At 33.4% G+C, this 12,628-nt stretch overlaps 1 protein-coding gene across 1 annotated transcript in view; it reads left to right on the top strand.

Annotated features, from left to right (window-relative positions):
- Positions 1-12,628, top strand: part of Thsd7b (thrombospondin type 1 domain containing 7B) — a 697,342-nt gene that overhangs the window by 156,583 nt on the left and 528,131 nt on the right. Inside the window, exon 2 of the mRNA XM_076866252.2 lies at positions 2,850-3,660. Coding sequence (XP_076722367.2) covers positions 2,850-3,660 — 811 coding nt within the window. The remainder of the gene's footprint in view (positions 1-2,849; positions 3,661-12,628) is intronic.

The raw sequence follows: 12,628 nt of genomic DNA, 5'->3' as shown, positions 1-12,628 counted from the left end.
TCAAATATCCTGAATAGAAAGTTGCATGTTTTTAATATCTAAATAAATAGTGATAAAATGACAACATTGTTAAAAAGCCTCAGTGCTTTTCCAGAAAGTTTCAATTTATCCAAAACATTTTTTAATTTAAATAATTTTTTATTTATATGACAGCAAAATGCATTACAATTTTTATTACACATATAGAACACAATATTTCATATCTCTGGTTGTATATAAAGTATATTCACACCAATTCCTGTCTTCATATATGTACTTAGGATAATAATGCCCATCACATTCCACCATCATTTCTAACCCCATACTCCCTCCCTTATCCTCCCACCATGGGAGGAAGAGAGAAACTCATTTTATCCAAAACATTTTATGTTGTTTGAAACTGATTTTTAAAAGTTGGCTGCAAACTTCAAAATTTTAGACTTTTAAAGTTGTATACTTCTGAAATTTTTCTTTAGTAACTAGACTTTTTTTTAATAAATAGTAAAAAATTTACAAGTGTATTCTGACATGATAGAAGTTGGTAAGACAATTAAAGTGCTCCAGAATATCTGAACTATAGAGCATGTAATAACATGCCAAGTAATAACAACTATTCCAAATTGCAAAGTACAAAACTGTAGGTGACTGTGGGAACATCCACATGCAGGGCAGTGATGGAATCTGTTAGTGTTGAGATCATCGGTTCCCACATGTGTTCTCTGAACCATGACCACTCAGTGCTGGCATGACACACCCAGGATGTGAGTAGACAAACCCACAGGCATTTTCCTGAGTAAAATCTGACTTTCCAATCAATGAAACCCATTCTTGTGTTTCAGCAAGAGGAATCTCTTGCTTGTGGTGACTGAAAGAAGATGAGGGTTATTTTTCCATGTTAATCACCCTTACAAAGTGACAGGAGTAATTATCAATGTAGCCCAACATGGTAATGCCAAGAATTATAGGTTTGTATGAACTAGAAGAGGATGTGAGGAAGAACTGGGATGACTGTAGTTTGAAACCGTTGTCTTATTGTTCTGCTTAAGTAAGACATCCTCATTGTCGCACATAGTCCCAAATGCAGATGCTTGTTTGTCTGGGGATACGTGTTTCTGCCACAATGCATGTGGCTATGTACGTGCCCTACTGTTCGTACAAATGTAATGAAAATGTGCATGAAAATACAATTAATTAATTGGAAATTTGAGTGGGTGATCAGATTTGGGGGGAAAGGGAGATAATGTATTTCTCTAGTCCCTGTCAATTAATATGCTTCTCGAAGTGTGAAGTACCTTAATGATCATCACAGTTGTGCAGGGGCAGAGGTTAACTACTTAACCTTATAAAACTTTTCAGGTTCAGATGATATATTTAAATAAAGGGAAAGAAAGGCAGCCATTTTTTTTTCTCATTGACTCAATATGTGGTTACTTGCTATCCTTGGGAATAAATACAGGATGAACCTTTTGGATAATGCCAAGGGGTATGTCTATAGATAGAAGCCAAAAATGTGATAAACTACTGCAGTCTGGCTGGGCACAATTCAGGAGCCACTTGTCAAAAGAAACGAACTTTATTTTTAGAACACACACCAAACCACACAGCTCCTCCACCAGCTTCCCACAAGCCTCTTAACCTCCCCCACTCCTCCTACTCTTGAGGCTGATTGGCTGGGTTGAGTGGGCAGAGCCAAAAAAAAAAAAGTCCCCCAATGAGCAGCTCCATGGTCTGAAAGGGAAGGGAAACAGCCCAATGAGCATCACCGCAGAGGAGCCAATCAGTTGGCAGCTAGAAGTTGCTGGGGCCGCTGTGAGCCAATCATCAGCTGGCAGCTAGAAGTTTGCTGGGGCCCCTTTGGCTGTGGCTCTCAACAATAAATATCAATAGGCAGCCCTCTGGTTTGCTCATTTCTTGATCTCTTTCCCATGAAGACTAATTAATCAAAAGATATGATAAATTATAAGCTAATGTTGTCAACTTCAATACCCACCAAATATTAAAACTTTCCAGCTGCATTGGTGCACATCTGTAGTCCTATGTAATTGAAGGCTGAGACAGGAGAACAGCCTAGGAGTTCAAGACCAGACTGAGTAATATAGTGAGACCAAGTCTCCAAAAAAAAAAAAAAAAAGTACATTTTATTTCTACTGTTCTGGGGCAAAATTTCTATAGGCAATTCAGTGCTGTTGTTTCTTATACCACCTTACTTTTTCAATCCTGTAGCGGTTTTATTTTTTCTTCATGCAATTTCCTCTGTAAGCACCAACTGAAACTGAGGACAGTTATTTAGAAAATGAAAATATATTTAGGATACTTCAGCAAGTTATTTTTTAAAACATATTTCTCTTCTGAGTCTCTTAGGGTATGAACTAAATCATTGGAAACATGAAAAATTCTGCTTTATTAAAATCCTGGCTTTAGGGCTTTGCTTTAAATGAACCATTGCCTAACTAGAAAAATATTAGTATTGAGCTAGATATATAGGCTTTGGAACATAGTAATTTTAATGGAAGAAATAATTTATTAAATGTGTATTGTCTTCTTGGCACCACATTGTATCATTGATCCTCATAACTGCCGTACAAGTTGGTGCATTTATTATTTTTAACCTAATGTAGGTAATGAACTAAAGTTTGGAAAGTTGAAGTAATTCTTGCAAGTTTACATTACTGATCAGAGATGGAATGAGATCTCAACAGGAGAAAACTGAGGCAGAACCCCTATTCTTAACTGCTACATTAAGTCTGTGTTCCACTAAAGTTTATCATTTCACACTGATTGGGTTGGGAAGTGTGTAAACTGATCTCCATCTTCATGTGCTTAGCAGAATGTGTCTCTTAGTATCCACGCCCTTGTTTTTCTGCCTGTAGGTCCCTGGGGAAGGTGTACAGGAGACTGTGGGCCGGGAGGAGTCCAGAGTCGTGCAGTATGGTGTTTTCACGTTGAAGGGTGGACAAGTCACTTATCTAACTGTGATGAGAGCAGCAGGCCTCCAGCGGAAAGAAGTTGTTTCCGAGTCTGTGACTGGCACAGTGACCTCTTCCAATGGGAGGTTTCTGATTGGCACCACTGTGTGCTTGTTCCTTATGCCCAGGGAGAAGTCAAGCCTAGGACTTCGGAGTGTGTGACCGCTCAACACGGACTGCAGCACCGAACAGTGCGCTGTCTTCAGAAGTTGAACAGAACCATGGTGGCCAGTGACATCTGTGAACACTTTGCCCCTCAGCCCCCCACAGAACAAGCTTGCCTCATTCCTTGTCCCCGAGATTGTGTTGTATCAGAGTTCTCCCCATGGTCCAAGTGTAGCAAAGGATGTGGGAAGAAGCTGCAGCACAGAACTCGGGCGGCCATCGCGCCCCCTCTGTATGGCGGTGTGCAGTGTCCGAATCTGACCGAGTCCAGGGCCTGTGATGTTCCCATCTCCTGCCCTCTTGGGGAAGAGGAATATACTTTCAGCCTTAAGGTTGGACCGTGGAGTAAATGCAGACTTCCTCATCTTAAAGAAATTAGCCTCAGCGAAAGAACTGTTCTGGATTTTAGCTCTGATTCGAATGAGCAAGTCACCTTTAGACATCAAAGTTACAAAGCACATCACCATTCCCAGCCCTGGGACATAGAGATCGGCTATCAAACTCGACAGGTTTGGTGTACAAGAAGTGATGGGAAAAATGCCCTGTTGAGGTAGGTGGTCTTTCAGTGCTTTCTTTAATTGGCCTAAACTATTTTCCTATTGCAATTTTATAAGGCTTCTTGGTGATTTTCTACAAAGGGAAAATTGTAATAAAGTTTATAATTTGGATTTTTAGAAGTTTCTTTGAAGAAATTTTAAATTTCCATTAGAAATGTTAGAAGTTTCATGGCCAAAGCAGCCATGCTCTAAATTCTAATGTGATTCCTAGAATGGTCATAAAGGGAGGTCAGCCATTTCCACCTTTTATCAAGATAATAACGAATAGAAACACAGGTCTTTTGTTACTTTAATAAACAGTATAACTGAGTAGTTCTTTATAATAATTAACACATTCAAGTTCACTCTCAAAATTGTCATGGGAATTATGTCAATGTTTACTGTTTTTTTTAACAATTATTTTGCTTTTTAAAATTTCTTTTGTTTTGCAGGGTTTATTTTTTTTAATGAAAATTCTCTCACCTCTGAGTTGTTGATTTTTTAATATTAGTTAAAATACCAAAAGTTATTCTAACAGGGCTTTTTTTTTTTTGGCATTGAACTGATAAAAAGGTCAATTTGCCTCAGCAGTAATTAGAATTACCTACCTATAAAGGGAATTAACTCTTAAAAGCAAAAGTTTAGATTTGAAAATTATATCTACAAAAACGTGTTCTCCTTTATATTCCATACTGTTTTTCTACCGTGAACATAATAAAGAATTTTCTTATTCACTTTACTTGTTTTTAATATATATAATATATATATGTGTATGTATATATATATATATATATATATATATATATATATATATATATACATACATACATTTATTTAAATTAGACTTAATTTTTTAGGTCAGTCTTAAATTTTCTGGTTGTGGTATGAGGGTAATGCTGCCCTAGAAACAATTGGAAAGTATTTTCTCTGCTTCTTTTTCCTGAAAGAAATTTTTAAGGGTTGGTATAATTTTTTTTCCTTGAATATTTATAAATTCATCAGTGTAACACAAATTGTGATATTTTCTTTTTTGGATGGCTATTAATTATTGGCTGAACTATTTTAATGTATTCAGACACAATTCAGATTATCACTTGTCAATATCAGTTTTATTAGATTGTGGCATTTAGGGAATCAGTCCATTTTTTGTAGGTGTTTAGGCATAAAGTTGCTCATAATAATCCTTTATTGTTCTGTTAATAGTTATGGGATCATTAGGGGATCATTTTCTTTCATTTCTGATATTAATAATTTGTTTCTTTTTTGTGGTTAGTTACCCTGCATAGAGCTTTATCAATTTTGTCAGTATTTTCAAAGAACCAACTTTAGATTTTAGTGATTTTTGTCAATTGATTCCCTCTTTCTAATTAATTTGATTTTGCATAAGATCTTAATCAATAATAATTTTATTGTTTTTAGATTATGAAAAATATAAAGTTAAGATATTAATATAACAGGCATATTAAATATAATCTAAGAACAGAATCAATATACATTTATACAGAATATAAATTTAAATAGGAATATTTTAATTATTTTCTTATGATTGCTTTGTATTTACTCTTTTTCTAGTTTCATAACATTATCAGTTTTAGATATTTTTAAATTTTTTTCTTCATGTATTTTGCTACTCAAGGTGTATATCATGATTGCATTGTTGTCTTGGAAACTTAACCTCATTATTTTATAATGTCCCTATTATAAATTTTTTTTTTTGCTGTAAATTCTCCATTTTCTGAAACTATTAGAATTACTCCATTTGATTAGTGTAATAATCATATTTTTCTTCATTCTTAACCTTTTAATCATCTGTGTATGTATTGAAAGTGGGTTTCTTACAAATGACATGTAGTTGGATCTTCTTTTATTCACTGTGCCAGTTCTCTGTCTTAATTCATATATTCAGACTATTGAAGTTTAAAGTGTTTGTTGAAATTCTTGGATTAACATCCACCATATTTTTTTACCATTTTCCATTCATTGCTCTTGCTCTAATTGACATCATTCTATTTTGGGGGGGTGGGGGGAGTACAGGGATTGAACTCAGGGCCACTCAACCACTGAGCCATATCTCCAGCCCTATTTTTGTATTTTATTTAGAGAAGGGGTGTCACTGAGTTGCTTAGCACCTCACCATTGCTGAGGCTGGCTTTGAACTTGAGATCCCCTGACTCACTCAGCCTTGCAAGGCACTGCTGGGATTACAGGAATGCTTTACCACACCTGGCTGATATTATTCTATTTTATCTTTGCTTTTAGCATATCATTTATATTTTTTAACCTTTTTTGATGGTTTCCCTAATGTGCTTGCAGGAAAATTGACTTTCAAACAACACTGTGTGCTTCACAGGTTGTGTAGGTAACTTACAGCAGTTTTCCCAGTTCTTCCAGCCAGCTATCCATCATACTACCGCATCATTCATTTCTCTTATTAATAACCTATAATCACTAAATACATTGGTGCTATCATTTTAAAAAGTTTTTAATTATTATATCAACTATGGGTAGGGAAAATAAAAGATTTTATTTTATCCTTATTTTTTCTCCAATGACCAATCTTTATTTTGTAGATTTGATCTATTTGACCTATGTTGTTTCTCTTCTCTGAAGAACATATAACATATTTTTGCAAAATAAGTCTACTGGTGACAAATTCTCTTAATTTTTGTTTGAGAAAGCCTTACTTTCTTCTTCATGCTTGAAGGATACTTTTATTGGACATAGAATTTAAGTTGATAGGGTTTTTTTTTCTCTGAATACTCTAATTGTTTTTACCATCTTCTTTAAAAAATTAGACCTTTTTTTTAGATTAGATTTAGATGTTTGAAGTGCATAGTGTTTGAAGAGAAAGTTGCTATAATTCAGATCCTTTTCAGTTGGATAACATGGATTTTCTTCTATTATGGCTTATTTCCAGATTTTTTTACCTTTGAGTTTGATTTTCTGAAGTCAAATGTAATTTTCCTATATCATTTTTTGATATTTACCTTATGTTGTGTTTCCTGAGCTTCCTATTCTTATGATATGGTGTCTGATATTAATTGTGGAAAATTATCTGCCATTATTGCTTGAAATATATGTGTTTTCCCCTTTTTCTTCAGTACTGGTGGTTAAACCCTGAGCCCTAAAATATTTTTTCTCTTCTTTTTTCTTTCTGATATTCTCATGTGTACACGTTTCACCATTTGTAATTATACTACATTTCTTGGATATGCTGTTATTTACAAGGTGTTTTTTTTTTCCTCTGTTTTTTTTTTTTTGCATGTTTGGAAATTTATATTGACATTTCCTTAAGCTTAATGATTCTTTCATGGTCTGTCTATAATCTGTGGACAGGCCCATCAAAGACACCTTTCATTTCTGTTATAATGCCTTTAATTTCAGTCATTTTCCCATTCCTTTTTAGAGTTTCCCTCTCACTATTTACAGTGCTCATCTGTTCTTAAATATTGTTTATTTTTCCCACTAGAATCTTTGTTATACTAACCACAGTTTTACATCCCCAGTCTGATTACCCCATTTTGCATTGAATCTAGCCCATAGTCTATCTAGAATACCATGTAAGTCCATTTAAGATGTTTAATTTATTTTTTAAACATTGTTATTTATCTTTTGGTATACCATGCAACATCTTATTAAAATTGGACATGATACACTGAGCAAAAGAACCTGAGCTAAATGGACCTTTAATATGAGGTTTTATGTTCACCTGGTTTGGAACTATACCATGTCTATTTTATTTGTTAGGTGTCAGAGGCTAAAATTTCATTGGTGTCCTCATTTCTTTTCTTTTTGTTGATTTTTTTTTGTTATTATACTTTTTCCTATTATCTTTGAGTTGTTACAAATACTTCTTCCTAAATAAGATCTGAAAGATGCAAATATTTCAGTTGTAAACCCCTAATAAGTAGAGGAGCCCCTATATGTGATGTGCTAAATTTGGGGGATAGGGGAAGTTTCTGTAGTCCTGTTATTTGGACCTAATATTTTACTAAGCTTGTGTCTCTGGGTGTCGACCATTATAAACATTTTTTTATCTCCCATCCTCAAATTGAGGTAAAATAAGAAGGTCATAAGGAGCTAGAGATGAATATTTTTTTTTCTCCCATTTTGATTAAGGTCTGGTAAAATCTCAGTTGGTTTGTCCATGGTAAAATAATTTCTTCGAGGGCAAATCTTAAGAAAAAAAGAATTGTCTGGGTCATTTCAAAATGTCTAATTTTTTTCCTCCCCCTACTAGAAGCATAAAGAGAATATTCTCTGATTTTTCACAGTGTTATTTTTAAGTAAAACTCATGAAAGTATCTCGCTCCCACAAGGGTGGTTGGTTCCCTTTGAAGTTTCTGCCATGCTTATCTACATCTAACCTTCAGTAATTGTTAATAATATTTAAAAAATTGTCCTGCCCTGATGTTGGCTCCACTGGTGATTTCTGTTCCTGGCTTTTCCATCAAATAACTTATGACTCTTTTTATCTAATACTTGTCTCTCCAATTTGAGGGGCAGTCATTTGCCTTTTGACTTCAAGTCTGATGGATCTAAGAAGGGTTGTTTATTTTCAGTTTGCATCACTTTTTTCTTATTGTGAGCGTAAGAGTGACTTGCTCCTAACAGCTCTGAATGGAAGAGAGAATTCTCCATGATTTCTTTTGCATCTTAGATAGCATTTTGAACCAAAATAGCTTCCTTTGCACCATTCCATGAAATCAATAACATTCATTCATTTAGTAATCAAAGATTATGAAATGACTCATATACTATTATGAAAATATTAGAGTATTATAAAAAATATATTATTAAGTGAGGGCATCTCTATTTCTGTATCTTCCACTGCCCAAAGCAGAAATGTTACTCTTGACAGCTGTGTGATCATGTAGTCAACACTATTGTCTCATTTCTGTTCAACTTGATGAACTGTGTTGACATTGCCTAATAAAGGAATTTTGTTAAAAAAACTCAAATTCATCTCTGAAAAAAATACACATTGTTTTCTTTTGTGGATTTTATGCATTCAGAAAACAGTGATATTTTTGTGCATCTATTCATTTCTAGTATGAACTTTAATCATTGTAATTTATCCTGATATAGATTTCTTGTACTCTGTACTTACATCTAACTTCAGATCTATTTCTTTTTGGTGATCTCCATGATACTCTAGGGACAAGAGGCATTTTGTTTTATATGTGTTGACTATGGTTGTCATCACATTTGGAATAAGAAGGGCCTATCTTTAGTACCATAATATAAGCTCCTGGTCTTGCTTTGCTGAAAGTCACTTTCTCACTCTAGAACACTACAGAGCTATAATTAATGCCCTTTATTAGCTATCTCATTGATCACTGTGACTTTTTATAATCACCTTAAGTGGTTTTCCCTTCACAATTATTATTTGCAATGTGGTAGGCTGTTGTATTGCTCTTGGTGCTCTTCTGCTCCCTCATCATTGATTTCTCTCTTGTGTTTAAAGATATTTTGTTTTTAACTGTCTCAGCTCATATGTTAATTTTTGTCTTATTTTGACAAGACTTTCTCTCAAGTTCCACTATTGCATTTTAGAATAGCTGCTGTAGGCTGTTCATCATTTTTGCTCAGAGAGCATTGATACCATTATCGACTTTTTACACTAACTTATTTTGTGAAATTAAATAGATTATTCAGTTTTTGTCTCTGTTTCATTCTTTTTCCATTTTTGATAGAAACATATCTGATTAAGATATCTGAGTTGTAGACTAGTCAGACTGTTTATGAGAGCAGTGATTCATATTGTTTTTGAATAAATCTCAGATGAATGTATTTTATTTTGATACAGAGGAGCATGTGGTATGGACAATCTTTAAGAGCTCTAATCATTTGTACGTGTTAAGCATACTTTAAATTCTCAGACCACTTTAATCATATAAATATTCTGTAATATCCCTGTAAAGGAGCATCCAAAATATAATAAATTTTAAATACTATATAAAGAACCATCAGCTCAAAAGCTCAGATCTTATTTTTACTTTGTTTGCTTGTTGCTTTTTTTTTTTTTTTAATCTGTACCACTAAAGTAGATTTGGAAATAAATTTTCCATTTCTATTCATCCCCAAACATGAACAAATGCAGACTCCAAACAAAAGTCATTTTCATATTTTTTTCTTTGAAAGTATTTGGGAAAAAATGGATATATTTCCTTTTGTTATGCTGGTGAGAATGCAAATGGAGGACATTTACTTTTCTTTTTCCCAATTCATTTTCAGTTTCATACTTTGTTTCCCCGTCTTTATCTATACTGATATAATTTTAACTTGAATCTTTTGGAATTGATAGGGTTTAAAATCAAAACTATACATGGTTATACGCAGAAGAGTGAGTGAATTCCTTCATATATACATTCACCACCCCCCCACCCCACCCCTGTCTTCTATTTCTTGCAATTAACCAGTTTCCTTGATTCAACCTTCCTTCTTTACATCTTCTTACTTTCCCCACATTCTTTCACAAAAGGTAGCACCTAGTATTGAGTTTTCCACTTAGTGTTATTTACTGGGAATTGCTTCATATCAGTTGCTCAACATCTTTCCCATTCTCTTTTACAGTTCCATAGTCCTTTGTTGTGGTGTGCAGCCATAGTTTTATTTGAACAACTTCTTATGCATGATTATTTAGGTATATTTAAATAATTGACAATTACAAATACTTTTGTCAATAAATTAACTTCTGCATACCTATTTTTGGTATTGTTGGGAATACATCGTCAGGATAATTTCCTAGAAATGTGATTCCTGGGTAAAAAAAAAAAAAAGTAAATGCATTCAAATTTTATGAGATATTCCTAATTCTTTCATGGCGGTGTTGACTGTCAAATTCTCTTTCATGGTGGTCGTATTATCACTCACATCTTCTAAGTTACATTTTGCCATTTAAAATAACATTTCCCAGGTCTTGAGGATTACACATGGATCTGTTGTGAGAAGGGCATTATCTTGCTGTCACAAGGTTTATGTATTTATGTCTGTGTTTGTGCACATGTGTGTATTTTGTATTTAATCATATTAAAGAGCTGTGTATCCATCCATTTCTTTTCTCTTTTACTTAATGTTTGTATTACTAATAGACATTGATTTTTGCCAAAAAGTTTTCCAGCCTCTTTGTAGATAATCACATGATTTTTTAAATTTAATTATTTGGCAAATTGTGTGAATAAATTTTCTGATAATGAATCATCCCTGCATTCTATAACACCCTCCACTTTGACGTTTTCTTATTGCTCTATCAAGTGGAAATATTATTATTACATTAGCTTTGTAAAAAATGTGGGCATTTTTTTTCCATTTTTTGTTCATATGTTCTAAACAACTTACATATTATTGAGAATATATGGTCATTAAATGTTTGGTAGAATTCCTTTTTGAAACCATCTGTGCTTGATTCTGTTTTTGTGCATGCATAAAATATTTCTTTGAAAACTCTATTTATGTTGGGTTTAGTTTTGGTCTGTTTGTGCTGGATTACTTTTGATAGACTGTATTCTTGAATGACTCAGTTCTAGATTTTCAAATTTATTTTCATAAATATATATCCTTTATCAAGAGATTCAATTGCTCCATTTTATACTTTTATGTGTTTTTTCTCTTTCATTATTGTTTAACATAGTTAATGCTTTGCTTGTTTTTTTAAATTTTTTAACAGTATTTTTGGTTATTAATGTGATCTACTGATTTTATGATCTCTACCTTATTGATTTCTTCATGATTCTTTACTCTTTAGTTCCTCATGGTTCCTTTGTATTTTATTGTTGTTATCTTTCCAAATTTTAGAATAGAAGTTTAATTAATTTATGTCCAGTTGTACTGATATACATATTTTCTTTGATCACTGCTTTAAGTGGATTCTATAGACACTGACATGTAGTATTTTACTGTAATTTCTATAGAAATTCGCTATTTTCTCTGTCTTCTTTCAATGAATTATTTAATGCAAACCGTTTTAATTTCCAAATAAAATGGACATTTTCTTTTTCTTGCTTCTAGTTTTATTGCTTTGTAGGCAGAAAGAATTGTTTATGTTCTGGTCCCAAGTTTAGTCAACACACCATGCAGGAAGGGCCCAGGGGAGGAAAGCTGATCAGCTAATGGTGGGGTCAGGAAGTAGATTGGGGTGCGGGTGCGGGATCAGCAAGGGGTTTCAGGAAACATATATCCTTCCAGGGCACATCCCCAGTGAACTGCCTCCTACAGCCGTGCCCCACCTGTCTACAGTTACCACTCAAGCAGTCCATTCAAAGTAGGATGGACTGTTCAAGTTACAGCTCTCAAAATCTAATCTGTCTTAACTTTCCTATGCAGGGATGTAAATACATCACAGTGAATCTTTACATCATGTACCACCACCACAAGGCTGGGATTCTAATTAGAATAAGATTTACTTCATGTTTGTAAAAATACGTCAAAATATACTCTACTGTCATGTATAATTATAAAAAACAAATTTTTAAAAAGCAGTTAAAAATCTAATCATCTGTCTCTGAATATTCCTGCATTAACAAAGGAACATTTGGGGAACACCTCATATCTAAACCATAACACTCTACTCGGTCTGTTTTATACTGAAAATAGTTGTTAGAGTCTCTGATTTTTTTTTTATATCAATTTCTCTGGAAATTTCTATATGTTCCCTATACTTTGTTCTTCTGTTATTTGGTTCATACTCAAAAGTGCTGTTTTTATTGTGAAATAATAATTTTAATATTTTAAGTATCTTTATTTGTCCCTTCTAATCCTCTTTCTTTGAACGTTACTTTGTCTGTAATTAGGATTGCAAAAATATACATTTTTGTGTGTTTAAATCTATCTTACAAATCTTTGTCCATCTCCTTATTTTCTGTTTTGTTTTTTTTTTAATCATACTTTTTAGGTTTGTTTCTTATTCAGCAGCAGCATGATTTGGGCTTGTCTTTATGAGTCAGTACAAACACTAAAATTATTTTAATAAATAATTAACTT

This window comes from Callospermophilus lateralis, chromosome 9, assembly GCF_048772815.1.
Source record: "Callospermophilus lateralis isolate mCalLat2 chromosome 9, mCalLat2.hap1, whole genome shotgun sequence".
NCBI classification, from domain to species: domain Eukaryota; kingdom Metazoa; phylum Chordata; class Mammalia; order Rodentia; family Sciuridae; genus Callospermophilus; species Callospermophilus lateralis.
Note: the sequence above shows the minus strand (reverse complement) of the source record. Positions and strands in the feature narration are given on the sequence as shown.